This window comes from Hypanus sabinus, chromosome 12 (assembly GCF_030144855.1).
Source record: "Hypanus sabinus isolate sHypSab1 chromosome 12, sHypSab1.hap1, whole genome shotgun sequence".
Taxonomy (NCBI): Eukaryota; Metazoa; Chordata; class Chondrichthyes; order Myliobatiformes; family Dasyatidae; genus Hypanus; species Hypanus sabinus.
In genome coordinates this window covers 45,831,315-45,853,313 of record NC_082717.1, presented here as the reverse complement: position 1 = coordinate 45,853,313, position 21,999 = coordinate 45,831,315, and the positions used below count along the sequence as shown (strand labels likewise).

Genomic DNA, 21,999 nt, shown 5'->3' with positions numbered 1-21,999 from the left:
ATGTGGTAGTTTTGGGGATTCCATAATTAGAGGAGCAGAAAGCAGATTCTGTGAACTTGAGATACCTGAATAATATGTTGACTCCCAGGTGCCAGGGTCAGGAATGTCTTGGACTGGGTCCACAGCATTCTAAAGGGGAGTGGTGAGGAATGAACAGCCGGAAGTTGTATATATTGGTACCAATGACATAGGTCGTCAAGGGGAATGGTCCTGAAAAGGTGAAAAGCAGAACCTCTATGGTGGTAATCTCTGGATTGCTGCCTGTGCAAATGCCAGTGATGGTAAGAATAGGATAATGAGGCAGATGAATGTATGGCTGGAGAATTGTTTCAGGGAGCAAGGTTTCAGATTTCTGGATCTGGGGAAGGTATGACCTGTACAAAAAGCGTAAGTTACCCGAGGGAGACCAATATGCATCTGGATACCCAATACCCACCTGGTTCAAGCAAGCATCAATTATACCGGTGCCCAAGAAGAATGTGGGCGACCTGCCTCAGAGACTATCATCCAGTAGCACTTGCATCCACAGTGATGAAGTATTTTCAGAAGTTGATAATGAGATTGTATATTCTGCCTGAGAAGTGACTTAGATCCACTCCAATTTGCCTACCGGAGCAACAGGTCCACAGCAGATGCCATCTCACTGGCTCTTCACTCAACCCTGGAACATCTGGACAGCTAAGGTGCATACATCAGGATGCTCTGTATTGACTACAGCTCAGCTTTTAATATCATCATCCCTTTAAAATTAATCAGTAAACTCCTAGACCCTGGCTTCAATGCCTCCTTGTGCAATTGAATCCTTGATTTCCTTACTTGCAGACCCCAGTCAGTTCAAACTGGCAACAACATTTGCTCCGTGAACTCCACCAGCACAGGTGCATCACAAGGCTGTGTGCTTAGCCCCCCCCCCCCCCCCCCCGTTCTACTCACTTTACACTTACACTGTGTAGCTATGCACAACTCCAATGCCATACCTGAGTTTGCTGACAACACCATTGTCATATGCTGAATCAAAGATGGTGATGAATCAGCATTTCAGAGGGAGATTGAATTGAAAATCTTGCTGAGTGGTGTCATAACAACAATCTCTTACTCAATGTCAGCAGGACCAAGGAACTGATTATTGACTTCCGGAGGAGGAAACGAGAAGTCCATGAGCCATTCCTCATTGGAGAATCAGAGGTGGAGAGGGTCAGCAACTTTAAATTCCTTGGAGGTGTTATTATTTTGGAGGGCCTGTCCTGGGCCCAGCATATAAGTAGAGTTACGAAGAAAGCATGGCAGCATCTATACTTCATTTGGATTTGTGACGATTTGATGTGACATCTCATGCTTTGACAAACTTCAATAGATGTGTAATGAAGAGTATATTGACTGACTACATCACAACCCGTTATGGAAACACCAATACCCTTGAACAGAAAATCTTATAAAAAGTAGTGGATACAGCCCAGTCTGTCACAGGTATAGCCTTCCCCACCATTGAGCACATCTACATGAAACACTGTTGCAGGAAAGCAGCATCCATCATCAGGGACCCCACCATCCAAGGCGTGCTCTCTTCTCGCTGCTACCATCAGCAAGATGGTACAGGAGCCTCGGAGCACTCACCACCAGGTTCAGGAACAGTTACTACCCCTCAGCGAGCACACTGTTGAACCAAAGGGGATAATTTCACTCAATTTCACTTATTTAAATGTTCCTACAACCAATGGGTTCACTTTCAAGAATTCTTCAACTCATGTTCTCAATATTTATTGCTTATTTATTTGTTATTATTTTGTTCTTTTTGTATTTGCATAATTTGTTGTCCCTTTTACACTGAAAGACCAGGTCTTTCAGTGTAAAAAGTGCTGGCCTGGTCTTTCATTGATATGTTATGGTTAATATTAATATTCTACAGATTATTGAGTATACCTGCAAGGGAATAAGTCTCAGGGTTATAAATGGTATCATACATGTACTTTGATTTAAAAAAAACTTTTAACTTTGTGTTCTTGCCTTTTTGGGACTATGTAAGTGTAAGCTCCCACTACTGTCTGTACATCCTCCCTGTGACCAGGTGGGTTTCATTCATGCGGGTTAGTAGGTTAATTAGTCATGGGTGTACGTAATTATATGTCACAGGTTCGTTGGGTTGGAAGGGCCTGTTACCATGCTGTATCTCTAAGGAAAGTAAAATAAGTTAGTGTTCTTATTTCCAGCTGGTTTTCTATCAAGTGTTTGGTGTTATCTGATTTGTTTTTGTGTTACCTCTGTTACTATGTTGCTGTCCCACCTGTATATTAAGGCTCTCAGCTTTCATTCTATGTTCTAAGTGCTGCAGAATTTCTGTCTTTTTAAAGAATGTATGCTGCTTGTCTTGGGTCATAAGCCCACTCCTCATCCAGTTTATCTGCATGCATTTGAATAGATCTTTCCTCTTCTCTCCATTCTCATTTCTCTTCAACCCACACCTTGTGTAAATGCCATTTTAGAGAAGTTTAACTCATAAGCTTTACCCTTGCTTGGTAATATGTCTATTTTTAATGGTACAGAGCTTTCAGTTTATCAGCTGCTTTGAGAATTGTTGTTCTTGGATTTCGTGAAATGTCAAATCAATGGCTATTCGGTAAAATTCCCTTAAGTTTTAAAAGTTTATCCCAGTCTTTAACTAGTTTTTTTTGCCTAAGAGAGCTTTCAGCGCCTGAGGTGCTTACTGACTCCCAGCAGAACAATCTCATTGGAGATAAGAAAACAAAAAAATACAATATCATTCATCACACACAAAATGCTGGTAAAATGCAGCAGGCCAAGCAGCATCTATAGGAAGAAGTACAGTCGATGTTTCGGGTCGAGACCCTTCGTCAGGACTAACAGAAAAAAGAGATATGAAAGTGGGAGGGGGAGGGATGATTCTAAGAGCTGGGAAGTTGATTGGCAAAAGGGATACAAGGCTGGAGAAGGGGGCGTATTATAGTACGGAAGGCCTTGGAAGAAAGAAAGGTGGAGGGGAGCACCAGAGGAAGATGGAGAACAGGCAAGGATTTATTGTGAGAGAGAAAGAGAGAGAAAAAAGAACTTAAAATTAAAAATTGGGGATAAGGTAAGAAGGAGAGGAGGGGCATTAACGGAAGTTAGAGAAATCAATGTTTATGCCATCAGGTTAGAGGCTACCCAGACAGAATATAAGGTGTTGTTCCTCCAACCTGAATGTGGCTTCATCTTGAGAGTAGAGGTGGCCATGGATTGACAGATCCCTCCTCCTCCTGTCGTCTCCTATCATATCGGGCCTCCCCCTCCCCTTCCCACTTTCAAATCTCTATCTCTTTTTTCCGTTAGTCCTGACGAAGGGTCTCGACCCAAAACATTGACTCTACTTCTTCCTATAGATGCTGCCTGGCCTGCTGCATTCCACCAGCATTTTGTGTGTGTTGCTTGAATTTCCAGCATCTGCAGATTTTCTCGTGTTTACGACAATATTATTCACTTGCTTAGTAGTAAATTTTCAATACTTTTTTTCTTGCCACCTATCTACACTAGGCATATGTTTTAAAAACCAACTGTTAATTAACCTAGCAGCATATCTTTGAGATGAGGGAGGAACCTAAAGTACCATGTGGAAAATTTGCAGTGTAGTGGTTAGCACAATGGCTAGTACCAGCGACTTAGATTTAATTCCTGCCGCTGTCACTGTACCTTCTCCCAGTGATCACGTGAGTTTCCTCTGGGTGCTCCATTTCCTTCCACAGTCCAAAGACTTGCTCTTTGGTAGGTTAATTAGTCGTTGTAAATTGTCCTGTGATTAGGCTAGAGATAGATCTTGAGTTGCTGAGTGGCGGGGATGGGGGGTGTCTTAAAGGGCCAGAAGGGCCTATTCTCCATAAATAAATGCCAGTTGAACACAGAAGATCAAGTTTGAATCCAACTAAGGGATCTGTGTGGCACATGGCTAAGATAAATTTGAAGTGAAGCACTACTGTTGTTGGGGAATACAGCAACCAAATTTGATGTTACAACCTTTCAGATGTTAGAAAAACAAATTGGCATTATCGATGAAACAGTAAATATGACTTCTTGGTGAGGCCCAATGTAACAATGATTTAATTAAGCTTTTCTTTTGTTCAAAATGTCATCCATATAAAACCGAGTTGAAGTACAATAATTTTCTCTGAGGCTTGTGATTCATTGAAACTTTTTGGTAAAAGCGAACAGTCTTTGAATGTTGTTCAGGCAGCACTATATTTTTGTTGAGCAAGGCAAGAAAGATTACTGGAACTCAAGTCACAAGCCTTTTAAGTTAATGTTGTACTAATGTCTCTTCTAAACATACCTGCTGAGGAAAGGATTGTTCTGATTAAATTGGTCAGTTTTGCTCTTTCCAGATGTAGGAGGGAGCTGTTATCTGTAGTTTATTTTCTTTTAAATGACCTGGCAAAAGGATTGTTTCCAAGAGAATGTAGTTTAATTATTTGTCCAAATCGTATGGTACGTTAGGAAATAACTGACCTTTATTAAGGAAGTAAGCCCGTTAAGTTAGGAAATAGGTGCATGTGATCTTGAAACTGATTATTGTGCTGCTCCTACAATAGCTGTGGTGTAGTGAATATGTTTGACTATCCAATAATTTCTTCTCATTTTTTGTTCTTGCAGTAAAGATGATTTAGCAAAGTGTGGACGATGTAAACTAGCATTCTACTGCAATGTAACCTGCCAGGTAAGATCCAAGTCTGTGATCAGCAAAATTTGCAAAAGCATCAATGTTAAGTGGTCTCCTGACCTCACGATCTACCTTGTTATGGCTTGCACCTTATTGTTTCCCTGCTCTAAAACTCTAACTTTGTTCTTCATTCTTATGAATTTACTTTTCGCAATAGCGGAAAGTAAGCTTGTTACAATGAAATCCATTTTCTGTGTTGTTTTCATATCAATTAAAATATTAGAACACTCATTTCACCTTGCATTCCGGGCAAAAGAATTAACTGCATGATGAGGGCTTATTGAGATTCCAACTCACTGACCTCCGCACCCCACTCTTACCCCCATCCCTATCTATTATTTTAGTTTGGTTCTCTTTCTCTGTCTTTTTTCCCCCCTCACTATAATCTCTCTCCCCAACCCTACCTTTCTTTCTCTTTTATTTCCCATAATTCTCCACCTTCCCCCTAGCCCATTTCCCTTCAGCCTATCACTTCCCAGCTCTCTACTTTATCCCTCCCCTCACTTCTTATCCCCCCTCGACCATCCCATGTTACTCCTGATGAAGGGTTTTGGCCCAAAACGTTGTTATTACCCCCTCCCATAGATGCTGTCTGGCCTGCTGAGCTCTGCCAGCATTTCGTGTTTTTTGAGATTTCTTTGTTAGTTTGATCTCTTTTTGTTGGATTTCACTGTTTCTTTCAGTGTATAATGTTTGCCTATAGAATGTTGAACTGTGTCTGTGCTGACCATGGTGCCAGCCTAACTCATCCCAACTGCCTGCTCCTGGCCCTCTGTTCCCTGTCTGAATGCCTCTTAAATGTTGCTGCACTTATGTTTCTCCCACCTTCTCAGAAGCATGTCCAACGCACCTTCCACTCTGTTTTAAATTTTTTTTTAAATTGTCTTTAAAACTTCTCCCTTTCATCTGAAATCTGTGCCCTCCAGTATTTGACATTTCCACCCCTGGAAAAAAGACCATCTATTCCATCTCTGCATCTTATAGTTTTATATACCTGAGGTTGCCAGCACACCAGAGAAAACAATCAAGTTTGCCCTTGTAGATAATGCCCACCAGCCCATGCAACAATGTGGTTATCCTCTTCTGCATCTCCTCTAAAGCCTCCACATCCTTTCTGTGTGGCAGTCAGAACTGCACCTGGTATTGTAAATGTAGCGTAACCAAAGTTTCATACAGATGCAAAGCAATTTGCAGAGTTTTATACTCATTGCCCTGACCATACCTTGCAGTATGCTTTAACAACCTTCCTCACTGTCCATAACTCCACCAATTTTATTGTCATCTACAGATTTACAAATCTCATCTCCCAGTATCATCCAAAGTATGGTCCCAGCACTAATGCTTGTGGCACCCCACTGATCACAAAGCTGCAGTCGGGGTAACATATACTTCTCCAACACTACCCTTCATCTTCTGTGACCAAGCCATTTGTTTTCTTTCCAACTTGCCAATTCACTGTGGATTTCATGCGGCTTAATCTTCTGGAATGGCCCATCATAACTAACCTTATGTAATGCTTTACTAAAAAACATGCAGTTATATTGACTGGACCATTAATTATCCTTGTTGCCTCCTTTTTTAAAAAAAAATTAAAATCATATTTATGAGATAGCACTGCCCCCACACAAAGCAATGTTATTTTCTCTAGTAAGTCTTTGCTTTCGCAAATGCGAATTTTGACCCTATGACTCTTCAGTAATTTCCCTACTACTGATGTAAGGCTCACCAGCCTATATTTTCCTGCATTATTCCTGTTGCCTTTCTTAAAGGAAGAAGGTAAAAGAAATTTACCATAGCGGTTTTTAGGTACAAACATTTTCTATCTGGTCTTTCATTGAATCAATAAGAATGGAAAAAGTAAAACATGGAATTCTACTTTGTCATCTCTGTATTCTCATAATGTCTGTATATTGAATCTCAGATCTGAGCATGCTTAAGGACAGTTGCCTCTTGAATAGATTTCCAAAGATACAACCCTCCTTTATTCAGTCTCAAATGGCTGACTCCTTTATGCTTGAGTGAACAGCTTCTGGATACAACCAGTCAGCACCTATACCCTGTTCCAGGGTAAAGGCTAAATGTCAAATTTGAGTTTGTGTTATATGCAGAAGTACATGTATGCACAGGTGCAATGAAAAACTTACTTGCAGCAAGATCACAAGTATATAGCATTTTTTAAGTAGCATTCATAAGAAAAATCACATTATACATGATATTTACAAGAAAACTCTATTAGAATAAAAAAAAACACAAACACGAGAATATCTGCAGATGCTGGAGATCCAAAGCAACTCTCAAAGTGTTGGAGGAACTCAGCAGGTAGTGCCTCCTGTGGATGCTACCAGTAATGGGGAGGGCTGTGCCCATGTCTATTAATCTCTACAGCAGCTTGTGTTCCTGCACATTCAAATTCTCTACCAGACAGTGAAGCAGCCAGTCAGGATAGTTGCAAATTGTTCTGGTAATTTCTTTATATGCACTGTTTTTTTTAGAGTTACCTTCATCTTCCTGAAATAGGATATTCAGTGGGCAGGAGGAGCCCAAATGTATGAGCTTGTCAGAAGTGTAGCAGTGTATGCGGGTCAAAGTCAATATTGTTGGATTTTTCAGACTTTACTAGTGTCTTGGGTATATGAACAGTGACCTTCTAAATGCTGGCAATTTTAGACTAGTTACAAATAACATTTCATTCTTTCAATGTACAAAGGTAACAAAAATGCTATTGATCTAGAGAGGTGGATTGGATACTCTGTGATAGAAGGAGACTTTTGCAGGTGAATCATATCCAACCCAGTAATGCATAAGAGGATGGCCTCTATCCTTGCTATTTTTCTCCTTTCACATTTCTCCAATATTTCTACTCTTCTTATTCCCAACATTGTTAAGTTAGGTTTAAGTATATTGTCCGTCAAGTGCTTTAGATCAGAACCGATCTTGTATGATGTGGTGGGGATGTGAGATGGTTCAGTTCTGGAAACAGCAATAATAAAAGCATTGTCTGATCAAGTTTGTAAAAGGGAACATAATAAATTTTGTCTTGGTAGATAATTTTTGCTTTGAAATCACATACTAGAGAAAATTGAAGAGGGGTGGGTGAGAGTGAGGAAAGAACTAAGTGCACAACCGAGAAGTGGAATCATCTGTGGCTCTCCTAGACTTGAGTTCTAGCTGTTTGTAATTCTGTACTTCAAATTTGCTTTTCCTTTGATGCATTTGGATATCGCTGAATCTGAGCAGCATAATATGATCTCTTCTGGCTTCTCTGTAGAATGTGGGAATAGGATTGAGTATTTCCACTGCATTTGTTCTAGCGATATGTGTAAAAAGGTTCAGTGCACATGTGTGTACATATTAGATTGGGAGGACTTTGTTAATTTTTTTTGTTGAGTTACTGCTTTTCTGCTGAACCCATTAACGCTACATGTAAAAGATTAACAAAGTTTCAGTATTAATTATAATCTCGCCACATTTGTATAATTAAAATACTACATTTTACAACTTGTCTTGCAGAGAGCTGACTGGCCAATGCACAAACTGGAATGCTCTTCACTGAGTAAATTTGGGCAGAACTGGAACCCCTCGGAGACAGTCAGGCTGGTGGCAAGAATCCTGGTTAAGCAGGTAAGGTGACTGACTGATGGGTAAACTAACAAATTATCTTATTGATATAGGTTAGGGCAGGGGTCGGCAACGTTTACCACTGAAAGAGCCAATATGGACCCATTTCCCACAGAAAAGAAAACACTGGGAGCCACAAAACCCGTTTGATATTTAAAATGAAATAACACTGCATACAACGGTTTTTTTTTTGCCTTTATGCTATGTATAAACAAACTATAATGTGTTGCATTTATGAAATTGATGAACTCCTGCAGAGAAAACGAAATTACATTTCTGCATGCAACAAAAACATTTTGAACTCTGAAAAAAAGAAGTTGGGTTGAAGGTTACTCCATAGTTAGCCTACCTTGGATCGAAGAATTAAAAGAAAGCGCGCACTGGCGGGTGTCAGGCATTGGCAGTGGTGATGTATATTAATAGCGATAAAAAACACGTTGTAGCGGTGTGCTACACGCAGCGCTAAAATAAAGACACTGCAGTCAAAGGTAACTTTATTCGAACTAAACAGCCTTGCTTTAAAGCCTCCCTCAACCCACCCCCCGTGGGCGCGGATGCTCCAAAAGACACATACTCACAAACCCCCATAGGCTATCTCCCTTAGCCGGAACGGTGGCTAATTGTGAGCTGGTTCGGATGTGCCAGGAAATGGGTCGCCACAACATTTTTAGATTGTACAAGATCACCATAATCTTCAAATTTCGAATTACATTTCAAAAACTAACAAACCACGGGGAGCCGCAGCACAGAGATGAAAGAGCCGCATGCTGCCGATCCCTGGGTTAGGGGGATGATGCCCACTGGAATAACAATAATTGAAGATTGCACTGGATTATTTACTATTTGTGTTGAGTTAACAACAAGGCATTGCTTGACAGCTGTTGCCAGTTTGAAATTTGCTGGTTATTAGTTGTAGTAGAAGTGTATATGTGTCAATATCTATCGAGTGAGAGTAAAATTCTTGTTCAAAACCAGGCCTTCTCTTTCCCTTCCATTATAATAAAAGTTAATAAGTTCAGTTCTTTTCCTCGAGAAAAGTTCTGCTATTATGAATGGGATTCTGAAGCACTGGCAGAGTTCCAGAACTAAATCAGAAACTAATCGGCTGGTGTCACCCTCTTGCCCAATGCACGTGTGTAGGTGTACTTTCTCTGACAGAAAGTGCCTGCGTGGTAACCTCATTGAGGCCATTTAAGATTTAAGTAGCAAAAAAAATTCTATTTGCGATTGAAGGGATAAGCGTGAAATGGTCACTCAGAAATTCAGTTGGAAATTAAAGAGAACGCACCATTGAACATACAGAAGTACAACACAGTACTAGCTCTTTGGCCCATGATGTTGTTCTTACCTATATAAAAACATACCACAAACAATTTAACCTTTCCCCCTCTCACAGCATACAACCCTCCATTTTTCATGTATCCATATCCCGAAGAGTCTTTTAAATGCCCTTCACTAAATAGGGAACGTCTGGAATGTGCAATTATCTGTCACTAACTTTGTTCAGAGAAAGTTTATTTTACTGAAGGGGCTGGATTAAAATGGGTTAGAAAGGCAAGGCTTATTGAGGATGATGGGCCATTTGCATGATTTCGGAGCAATTCTCATCTGAGTAGACTTGTGTCTCACTCTGGGATGCTGGATATACTCAGCATGTCAGGCTACATGTATAGAGAATGAAGCAAATAAAAAGAAATTCAGAGTTAGATTTCTGGTGAAATAGTGAATGGTAGGATGCTAAAGAATATTTATGAACAGAGGGTCAAGTACATTGTTCCTAATAGTGGCAACATATAGTATGTTTGCCTTCATAGGTCGTAGAATAGAGCACAGAAGTTGGGATGTTATATTGCAATTTCACAAAACACTGGTTGGACTGCACTTGGAGTAATGTGTGCTATCCTGGTCACCACACTAAGAAGGATGTGGTTATTTTGGAGACTGCAGAGCAGATTCATCAGGATGTTGTCTGTATTGGAGGACTTTGCTTCTTAAGAGAGATTGGATAGGATGCATTTTTTCCCCAGAATGAAGGAGTCTGATGTGTAACTTAACTTAAGAGAGCTATATTAAAAAAATTATATGAGGCATTGACAGCAGACTGAATCATTTTTCACCACTGAAGGGATATCCAAATGTGAGATCATATATTTAAGATGAAAGGAAGGGGTTTTAAAGGGGATTTGATGGGATTGCCACAACCTTTAAAAGATATTTAGGCAGACACTTAATTAGGCAAGGCGTTGTAGGAGCTAATCTGGGTAAATACAAAAGCATAGATGGGCAAGACAGGTAGCGTTGATCTGGTGGGATAAAGGGCATGTTCTTGTTCACTGCAACACTTATGATTCAGTAGTGTTACCTTTTCTCATTGACCTAGAAATGTAATGATGAATAGTTTTCCTTGAAGACACTTCATAACACCGCCCCCCCATCCCGCCTGTTTGTTTATTTCCCTCGCTGCTGTCCCAGTCTGTATTTGGACAGTCACAAGCTTCTGCATTTTGCACATCTGTGATTTCCCTGAAGACTTGCTTCTTAATACATGACAGCCTGTTTAAGAGTTTGATCAGTGTAATCACACCTCCTGTTGATTCTACACATATTTTATCCTTGATCATTGTGAGATTCCTTTCTATATTTTTTTAACTGCACTGCAGCAGTCTCCTTTGTCAATGTTGCTACACAAACCATCCACCCCCATGCACACTCAACTTTCTTCCCTTCCCTTTATTTTCTGCAGCCTCTGTACTAAGGAATATTTGGAACATATTCTTGCCCTGTTTTTTATGCAGTTCATAAAACTTCATTTGGTTAATTACTCCCACAGAGTTCCTATCTTATTCAATGTATCTGGACCCAAATTTGAGTCTGGTTATTCAAAAACTTGTTCTGTGCCTTTCTCTTTCTCGCTTTATACTGCTTTCTTGTGCCCGCCGCACTGCCAAGTCAGTTTAAAACCCCTGGTCCCATAAAAAGCTTTCCTTTTCACCAAGATAGTGCACCCTTGTTCCCAATACTGAGGTGCTTGTTCAAGTTCATCAGGCTTGTTCAAGTTCCATATCTGCCCATATTGGGCACAATGCCCCACGACCTTCAAACCTCCCCCCATGCGTCATTTCTTGAGGCACTTGAGTGCTCTCTTTCTATTTCTACAATGATTGATGTGTGATAAAAGGACAATCTTTCAGAGAGCTTCCTACATACCATTCTTTCCTATCTCCTTTTTTTTAAAAAAAAAACTTGCAACTCCTCATCCTTGTTTTCTACCTGTAACTGGCATTGACATAAAAGTTGCTAGAGCTTCTCCATCTGAGAATACTTTATCTATTGATTGACCAACTATCTTGCATTTTCCACATGGTGCAGAATTCCACAGTTCTGAGGTGCCCCAAAATGCCTCTTTTAAATTAACATTCAAGAGAGATAATATTCTTAAAGGGGTATTAGATTTCTTCCAGGTCAAACAAAACAGCAAAAAGACTACATTTCTGGCATTGTTATTTCAAGTTGCTATTGCCTCCATTTCCCATGCCCTCAGAAGCTCTCTGATCTCCATAAATGTGATAGCTTTGTAAATGCAAGGAATGTGGAATATCACAAGGTAGCAAGGATACTATTTTGCTCTGTGCTCAAACATTCTCTTCTATGGGATGATTAATTCCTTTTGGGAATTAATATGGACAACAGGAGCATGGCTTTTACTTTCTGACTAATCACTCTATTGAATCTATTTGGCAGCAGCTATAGTTTTAAATTCTTTTATATGTTCTTTTAATTACAGAAAATGCATCCAGAGAAAACTCCTTCAGAGGAATTATTAGCTGTTAATGAGTTTGAGTCACGTAAGTATGCATTCACTATAAAGTCTGAAATCAATCAAGTTTCTATATTCTGCAACATTTTAAGTTTCCAAGTAAAGGATGTGCCTCCTGTGACATTCCATTCATCATGATGGAATTAATACTTTGCTTTTCGACTCTGCATACAGTACCTCAAAGTGTTTGACAGGTTTGCTATGTTATTTTGACTAAAGCTTCAGCCTGCCCTTAATGATTGGATAAATATTTGCTGCACTAGAATACCTCATCTGTGATTTTTCTGAATCTCTGTACCATTTGAGGTAGTATAAGGTTCATGTTGGCTGTTACCTCAAATTTGTTCTAATACTTTTTCCAAAGTGACTACTTTGACTTCTGTTTTGGCCTGTTAGGGGGGACTCCTGTGTACTTTTGTGTGGCCCACAAGGATGCACTGGTACTGTAAGATTTTTTTCCCAGCCTCCAGTTTTAATAGATAGTGGATCTATGTCGGTAGTAGAGGCAGCTGCAAGAATCTATTGAAGAGGTCATTTTGAGGCACACTGAATGTTGCTATTACTTGTCGCCCCTTCATGCTTCTAGTCAATAGTTACTTGGCTTGTGGATATTTTTTACTTCATGATGTTTTAAGTACTTTGCACAGAAAATATTAATTTGTCAAATGCTTTTAGTGGAAGTGAGGATATTGAAGTGATTAGCGTTGAACTAGTATAGACGTTTACAAAAGACCTTGTATGCCGATCCTCTTCTCTGGGTCTGCACAAACCATGGTCTCCTATATGAACTTCACTGAACATAAAACAGCACAGCACAGGAACACCATTTGCACAAACATGTTGTGCCAAAATAATTAAAATTAGTATTGTATAGGCTGTGCTTACACTAGGAAGCTACTGGGGAAATGATCGACCACTGGGAAAGCAAGTGGGTAATTTTCTCCTTAATTGTGTTGACTTGAAACACACACAATTTGATGTAACTTGCTCTCACTAATAAAAGAATAATTGGTCTGATAGGACATTTTAATCAAGGTTGAAATCTGTACAATAACACTGCCTTCCCTGTTAGGCCAATACTGGCAATAGCTGGAATTAGGGCTGCATTTCCTTTAGCAGATCAGAAGTGCAGTGAAAGCCTGCTCCTTCCATGTCTTTGGGCATGCTCATTCTGCTGCAAGAGTTGAATATCCTTTGTTTTTGTATCATCTGAGAGAATATTTATTCGAGGACTTTGACAAGGTAATGCCAACAATAGGATCAAACCAACAGTGTGGGCCATGTTGTTCCTGGCACTTGACCTACTGACTTCTCTGATGGATTGAAACCAATATTAAGATTTCTGAATAACTATTGTTTAAATCCATTCTTTTCAAATGGTTTTGTTTTTGGTTTGTTTTAGACCTTGATAAATTGGATAATGAAAAGAGAGAGCTAATTGAGAGTGACATTGCTGCCCTTCATCACTTTTATTCTAAACACTTGGACTTCCCTGACCAGGCAGCTTTGATTGAGCTCTTTGCTAAGGTTTGTAGCAACTTTGAAATCTTGCGTTCTTGTGGGGGTGGGGTGGGGGTAAGAGAACATAGTTATTTATTCTATGGGTGATTACATGAAACAAATTCATGATCTTTCACATTAACGTCAGCATGACTTTGATGCCATATTTGAAAGCTTTAACCCAGGATATCTGAAAGAAATCTGAAAATTGCTGATAGTAACAGAAGAACCATTTCTTTATATCACATCTGGGATGGCTGTGAAGGGTTGGGAAGAAGGAAATGCACTTTACAAAGTACAACAAAGCAAAAAATGCTGGAGATATTCAGCAGGTCAGGCAGGAGAAATAGCTAAAATTTCAGCAGTGGCAAAAAGTTGTAAGAAGGGAAGCTTATGGACACGAGTGATTCATTTTATGAAACTAGTGATTTGAAATAGTGGGAAGGGATTGAAGATTGGTCGGAAGTGAAATCTTATAGAAGGTGCTGTAAATTGTGAAGGATTGTCGAATGCAGAACGTGTAGAATTAGAATAAGTGGAGTGTTATGCTTGTTCTGTCCAAGAGGGGAAGTTGTAAGAGTAGAGTTGTGAGAAATGGACTCAATCAGCAAAGGTAGAGGTGAAAACATTGTTCAGAAAGAATTACAACATCTTGGAAGCATGAATGTAGAAAGTCTTATAAGAGCAAACACAATGATGGAAGAACTGGGAGAGTGGAATGTTTACAGGATGTGAGTTGGAGTCACTGTTTCTGACACCATTTCTGTACTGGCCACATTCTTAACTGTTGTAGGATCAGAGACCCTCTATATTAGGTCTGCATAGAGGCCTAAAATGTACTTGTTCTGAATGATCACTGGTGGCTGCTTTATGTCTGGTTTTCTTGATCATGAAAGGCAAAAGTATGGTTTGATACTCCAACTGTTATGTTTTCCCATTTTAGAATGATCATTTCAGCTTATTGATTACAGTGATGTACAGGAATTTTCATAATGAGACTTGAGAATATCTCTGCATCTGATTTGTGGCTTGCTTTGTTTAGAATTAACTATTTCAGTAGAAGAATGCTATTTTCTGCTCTTTTCAGTTGAAGTAATGTTTTTCAAGTTGAGCCCACTTCTTGTTAACCTCCAAACTAATCAGTGCTATACTCATTGCATCATTTACCCCTATCTTGTATCTTAAAGAAGCAACTTCCATACAGAAACTCACTCATTTTGAAAATGAAAGGAAATTGTATACTATTGTGTATAACAAACAGCAAAGTAACTTGTACTCTTACCACTGTCTGCACATACTTTTAGCGAATTACATTGTAAACATAATTGAACCTAACAGATTTTCTAGCTTGCCTTGCTTAATTTCCATAAGGAGTCCAACTATATAGTGCAAAGATAGCTGGAATGGCAAGAGACAGGATAGCACAAGAAAGCAGGGCTTCTATGTGGAAACATGGTCAAATCTTTCCATTGCCTCCACCATGGGATTAGAATATCCAGGCTGTTGTTTAGTTTTCACTGTGCAACATACAGTTTTAGCATTCATGTTGGTCCTAGCACCACTGGATTTTGAGTTCAAAACAGAAATCAAGAGCTATATACCAGTCTGCCACTGCTTCAGTGGTTTGTCCTTACAGTGCAGGAATGCACACACGTGACTGATGGGTTAATGGATAAAAAGTATGGTTTTGTAGGTGTGGCTGTATCTGCCATGAAAGGCAAGGTCTTCCTAATTTTCGTAGCAGCATTTGGTGATAATGAGGGGGATTTTGCAGAGCTGATGGGGCTGAGTGTGCCGTTGTCTTAAATTAACAACTTTTATCTTATTAATTGGCCTTAAGCTTCCCAGCTGTGAAGTCTGAATTGGACTTCTCTCTGAATCATTGGTCCTGGCTTCTGGATTATTGATTGTGAACTGTAATTGCAGTGCTGTTGAACACTGAACTCTGTTCGTCTAATACAGTATTACTGATGGGAAACAAGGATCTTTTCTGAGAAGTTGAGGTATACTCATCAATAACTTAGTGTAGAGATCAATGTAGGACATGGGCATTCGTGTAAAGTTGTTAATTTTTCTTCCTTCCTCAAGGTTAATTGCAATGGATTCACAATTGAAGATGAAGAACTTTCCCATTTGGGCTCTGCCATCTTTCCAAGGTTAGGATTGCAATGTGAAGTACAGTCTGATATAGCTACCAATACAGTTATTTATTCTTGTCAGTTAACCAGAAATTTTCATAACGCTGTGATGGCGTAGTGGTTAGCGTGATGCTTGAGGCATCGGAGTTCATTTCTGGCGCCATCTGTGAGGAGTTTGGGCATTATCCCCGTGACTGTGTGGGATTTCTCTGGGGGTCCTGGTTTCCTCACTCTGTCCAAAGACTATCTGGTTGGTAGGTTAATTGGTCATTGTAAATTTTCCAGCTTGTTGTGTTGGAAGGGCCAATATTCACTGTGAGAGGTCATTAGTGATTTTTGATAAAATAATTGTGGTTAAATTTCATCATTTTTCTCCCAATCATTATGGAATTCACGATGCTATCAACTTTTGCAGTAAAGAGCATTTCATAAACAAATCTGAGTGAGTCAGAACCATTTTATCATAGCCATAGAGTCTGAGCATTGAAGAAGCAAATTTAATCTGCCCTCTTTGAGATGCGTGATGGGAGAGTAGTTTAGTGGCATAAATGTTAAAGTGACATCAGACTTATCTCTATATAGACAGTAATCTGATAATGGGGCCGGATGATTTGATCCTGTCCCTATATTGTGCCATTTGTCTTTTCAGGCAATTGTTGTTTTTCCTTTTTCAAGTTGTGTGCCCAAATCCAAGAAAACCTGGAGACAAACCTATCCTGCTGCAAATGGGTAAGCTGGAAGGTTGTCTGATTTTTGCCAGTGTCGCAAGAGGATGGCTGGAATGGAACAGTACCCAAATAAAACACCTCCTTTAATTGGCATGCTTAGGACTTGGCTGCTGGACTAGCAGATAATATCCTTTTCACTGGACCATCATGATTTCAAATGGTTAATAGTTGATTATGGGAGATTTTAATGTTACCTTGGAATAGTAACGAGGAATTCAGGGTGAAATTTGAGAGTGCCCAAATCCAATGAGCCTGATATGATTTCTGTAAATTAGAACTACAAGAATTGATTGGGAATTTTCTGTGTAGAGTATTGGGCAGAAAACACTGCCAACCTGCTCTCCCCACTGACATTAACAATTATGGACTTGATTTTTGCAGATCTGCTGCCTTAGGTCACCTCAGTCCAAAATAGCTTGACGATATTCAATGTAATGCAAGCATATGGTGATCTGAACAGGCCTAGAGAAGGGCTGGCTTGTCCCTGTGAAGTGTCAGAGTGCCAGCTGTCAAAGATTCAAGCAGTTTGTTACTCGAACAATTCACAAGATGGAAATGCAGCCTCTCAGCAATACATTTAAATATAGACCATTCAAGGGCAATGTGTAGTTAAACCAGGGCATTTTACTCAACTATTCAGACTTCTCTGCAGGATGTAATGATGATTCCACAAACCAAGTTCATATATGACAGAAGATGACTGCACCCCCACAGTCGGTAGCAAACCATCTTGCAGATCTTCCAAACGCTTATTCATAATGTCTAAATGGTACAGAAATAAGGCTTTCACAATTTTTTATGCTTCTAACTCACTGGAAAATTCAACTATTTACAATACAAAACAATTACTTTTTTAACAAGTGCACTAAAATATTTTAAACTTCTATGATAAATTTCATTAAACAAATTAGTATAATTAATTGAAAAAACATAGAGAACATAGAATCATAGAAAACCTACAGTACAATACAGGCCCTTTGGCCCGCAGTGTTGTGCCAAACATGTCCTTACTTTAGAAATTACCTAGGGTTACCCATAACACTCTTTTTCTAAGCTCCATGTACCTATCCAACAGTCTTTTCAAAGACCCTATTGTATCCGCCTCCACCACCGTCGCCGGCAGCCCATTCCACACACTCACCATTCTCTGCATATAAAAACTTACCCTGATATCTCCTCTCTACCTACTCCCCAGCACCTTAAACCTGTGTCCTCTTGTGTTAGTCATTTTAGACGTGGGAAAAAGCCTCTGACTATCTATGCGATCAATGCCTCACATCATCTTATACACCTCTATCAGGTCACCTCTCATCCTCTGTCACTCCAAGAAGAAAAGGCCGAGTTCACTCAACCTATTCTTATAAGGCATGCTCTCCAATCCAGGCAACATCCTTGTAAATCTCCACTGCACCCTTTCTATAGTTTCCACATCCTTCCTGTAGTGAGGTGACCAGAACTGAGCACAGTACTCCAAGTGGGGTGTGACCAAGGTCCTATATAGCTGTAACATTACCTCTCGGCTCTTGAACTCAATCCCATAATTGAAGGCCAGTACACGGTATGCCTTCTTAACCACACAATCAGCCTGTGCGGCAGCATTGAGAGTCTTATGGACTCGAACCCCAAGATCCATCTGATCCTCCACACTGCTAAGAGTCTTGCCATTAATACTATATTCTGCCATCATATTTGACCTACCAAAATGAACCACCTTAACACTAATCTGGGTTGAACTCCATCTGCCACTTCTCAGCCCAGTTTTGTATCCTATTGATGTCCTGCAGTAACCTCTGACAGCTCTCTACACTATCTCTACACAAGACCCCAAACTTTGTGTCATCTGCAAATTTACTAATTCATCCCTCCACTTCCTCATCCAGGTCATTTATAAAAATCGCGAAGAGAAGGGATCCCTGAGGCACCCCACTGGTCACCGACCTCCATGCATAATGTGACCCATCTACAACCACTCTTTGTCTTCTGTGGGCAAGCCAATTCTGGATCCACAAAACAAGGATCCCCTTGGTTCCCATACCTCCTTACTTTCTCAATAAGCCCTGCATGGGGTACCTTATCAAATGCCTTTCTGAAATCCATATACATTACATCTACTGCTCTACCTGAATGTGTTTAGTCACATCATCAAAAAATTCCATCAGGCTCATACAGCACGACCTGCCTTTGACAAAGCCATACTGACTATTCCTAATGATAGGAATCATCAACATCTGCAACCCTCCAATCCCTTGGAACCTCTCCCGTCCCCATTGTTGTCAAGATCATTGCCAGAGGCTCTGCAAGCTCCTCCCTCACCTCCCACAGTATCCTGGGGTATATCTCGTCCGATCCCAGTGACTTATCCAACTTGATGCTTTCCAAAAGTTCCAGCATGTCCTCTTTCTTAATGTCTATATGCTCAAGCTTTTCAGTGCACAATCATTCATCCCTACAATCGCCAAGGACCTTTTCTGTAGTGAATACTGAAGCAAAGATTCATTAAGTACCTCCACTACCTCATTCGGTTCCATACACAGTTTTCCACTGTAACACTTGATAGGTCCTATTCTTTTACTATTTATCCTCTTGCTCTTCACATACTTGTAGAATGCCTTGGGATTTTCCTTAATCCTGCTTGCCAAAGCCTTCTCATGGCCCCTTCTGGCTCTCCTAATTTCATTCTTAAGCTTATTATTTTCTAGATCTCTATCATTAACCAGTTTTTTGAACTTTTCATAAGCTCTTCTTTTCATCTTGACTAGATTTTCAACAGCTTTTGTGTACCATGATTCCTGCACTCTACCACCCTTTCTCATTGGAATGTACCTGTGCTGAATGCCACGCAAAAATCCTGGACATTTGTCACATTTCTGCCGTACATTTCACGGAGACCATCTGCCCCCAATTATGCTTCCCAGTTTCACTATCACAGCTGCCATCCTCTTCCTTTCCTTACCCATCTGAGCCACAGGACCAGACTCTGTGCCAGAAGTGTGGCCATTGTTGCTTCCCCTAGGTAGGTACCCCCCCCCCCCCCCCAACAGTACTCAAACCCCTTATTGTAAAGGGGGACAGCCACAGGGGTACCCTCTAGTATCTGATTTTTGCCTTTCCCTCTCCTGACTGTTACCCCTGTTACCCACTGTTACCCGTGTGGCCAAGTGGTTAAGGCGTTGGTCTAGTGATCTGAAGGCCGTTAGTTCAAGCCTTGGCTGAGGCTGTGTATGTGTCCTTGAGCAAGGCACTTAACCACACATTGCTCTGCGACGACACCAGTGCCAAGCTGTATCAGCCTAGTGCCCTTCCCTTGGACAACATCGGTGGCATGGAGAGGGGATATTTGCAGCTTGGGCAACTGCAGGTCTTCCATTTAAAAAAACAACTTTCCAAGGCGCAAATCCATGGTCTATCGAGAGTAACGGAGGCCTACACTACACCCACTTATCTGTCTCCCAAGGCCCTGGTGTGACTACTTGCCTATAGCTCCTATCTATCACCTTCTCACTTACACCGACCAGACGAGGGTCGTTGAGCTGCATCTCCAGGTCCCTTACCTGGTCCCTAAGAAGCTGCAGCTCGTCGCACCTGGCGCAGATGTGGCTGTCCGGGAGGCTTCCCACATCCGACACCCAGTACAGAACACCAGCCTCACAGACATCCTTCCTATTCCTATTCTTCACAATTAACATACCTCCCCTCGACCCGTTATTGCCAAATCCCCATTGTGCGAAAGCCCTCTTACTCTGACTCCCTCTACTCAGTGGCCACTCTATAAAGCAGTCTTCTTTTTAAATTCTTCTCATCAGTTTAACTCGCTGATGTCCACGTGCCTGCACAGCCTGGATTAAAAAATGGACAGATGCTGAAAATCTTGAAGTTCTTTAAAAAAAAGGAGAAAAAAACAATTGAATTGACTTTATTACTAACATTATTCATATACATGAGGAGTAAAAATCTTTACGTTACGTCTCAGTTCAAATGTGCAATGTGCAATTATAGTAATTTATAATAAATATTATGTACAACAGCATAGGCAATATAACAGGAATACAGTTATGTCAGCATGAATTAATCAGTCTGATGGCCTGGTGAAAGAAGCTGTCCCTGAGCCTGTTGGCCCTGGCTTTTATGCTGCGGTACCATTTCCTGGATGGTAGCAGCTGGAACAGTTTGTGGTTCGGGTGACTTGGGTCCCCAATGATCCTTCAGGCCTTTTTTACACACCTGTCTTTGTAAATGTCCTGAATAGTGGGAGTTCACATCTACAGATGCACTGGGCTGTCCGCACCACTCTCTGCAGAGTCCTGCAATTGAGGGAAGTACAGTTCCCATACCAGGTAGTGATGCAGCCAGTCAGGATGCTCTCTGTTGTGTCCCTGTAGGAAGTTCTTAGGATTTGGGGGTCCATACCAAACTTCTTCAACTGTCTGAGGTGAAAGAGGCGCTGTTGTGCCCTTTTCACCACACAGCCGGTATGTACAGACCACGTGAGATCCTCAGTGATGTTTATGCTCACCCTCTCAACACCAGATCCATTGATGTCTATAGGGGTTAGCCTGTCTCCATTCCTCCTGCAGTCCACAACCAGCTCCTTTGTGTTTGTGACATTGAGGGAGATGTTGATTTCTTGACACCACTCTGTCAGGGTGACTGCTATACCTGCTCTAGAGATACTCAGCATCTGCAGAAAGAAACAATGTTCTTTTGAAAATACATCAATTTGAATTGACACTATTCTCATTCCAAAGATGTCATATGACTTACTGATCTTTTTTTTGTGTTTTCTCCTCAGATCATCAATGTTTTGCTTCCCCTTTCAGTAACAAAATAAATGCCACTGTGGTGTGTAGATGGCGAATATACAATTGATTGGCATAGCCCAGATAATCTGCTTCCATGCCTCCCAAACCCAATCAGTTGTATAAATAATATCTTGCATGATCTTGTGACAAAGCTTCAAACCTGTTCAGCAGTGGTGACTGTTCCTGTGACATACAGGAATAAAACGTTATTTCTATTGTTCTGATCTGTGCTGAGTGGAGATGATTGCTGATGCCACCAGGTGGTAGCAAAAATGTGATGAGAAGATTATTTTTCCTTGATTCAAATATTGCCTCTTTTAAGAAAGCAGTTTGCTGAGCATGTCACCTGCCTTGGGTGTTAGCAAGTCTGACGATGCAGGGACTGTAATTACATGCACAGTTGGAGCGATCTAAATGCTTAAGCTTACTGTGTTAATGTCTGATGAGTATTCTTTTAGTTATTATCCTGTCTGCTTTAGTAACTCCTCCAGGGTGTTTTTGCATTGATGTTAGATGCACTTGGTACTTACAAAAATATCTCAAGTTTATTTTATGTGTGCTACTTTCAACTCATTGTAACTTGCATGACATTAAATTGCTGGCAGTGAGACATCTTGAAATGCTCTGCTAGAGCATTGATTTTTGGCTACTGGTGCTATTAGCATTTAAAACTCACATCTAATTAGTGTTGAAGATT

At 40.5% G+C, this 21,999-nt stretch overlaps 1 protein-coding gene across 3 annotated transcripts in view; it reads left to right on the top strand.

The window, feature by feature from the left end:
* The window catches only part of LOC132402835 (N-lysine methyltransferase SMYD2-like), a 52,871-nt gene that overhangs the window by 14,158 nt on the left and 16,714 nt on the right, over positions 1–21,999 (top strand). For 2 of the 3 annotated variants that reach the window (XM_059985855.1, XM_059985853.1), the window contains exons 2-6: positions 4,636–4,699; positions 8,213–8,323; positions 12,105–12,165; positions 13,540–13,664; positions 15,726–15,793. In XM_059985855.1, the coding sequence (XP_059841838.1) occupies positions 8,228–8,323; positions 12,105–12,165; positions 13,540–13,664; positions 15,726–15,793 (350 nt within the window). In that variant the 5' untranslated portion in view covers positions 4,636–4,699; positions 8,213–8,227. Of the gene's footprint in view, positions 1–966; positions 1,195–4,635; positions 4,700–8,212; positions 8,324–12,104; positions 12,166–13,539; positions 13,665–15,725; positions 15,794–21,999 lie in introns of those variants that run through there. The other variant, XM_059985854.1, reaches the window with a different exon arrangement.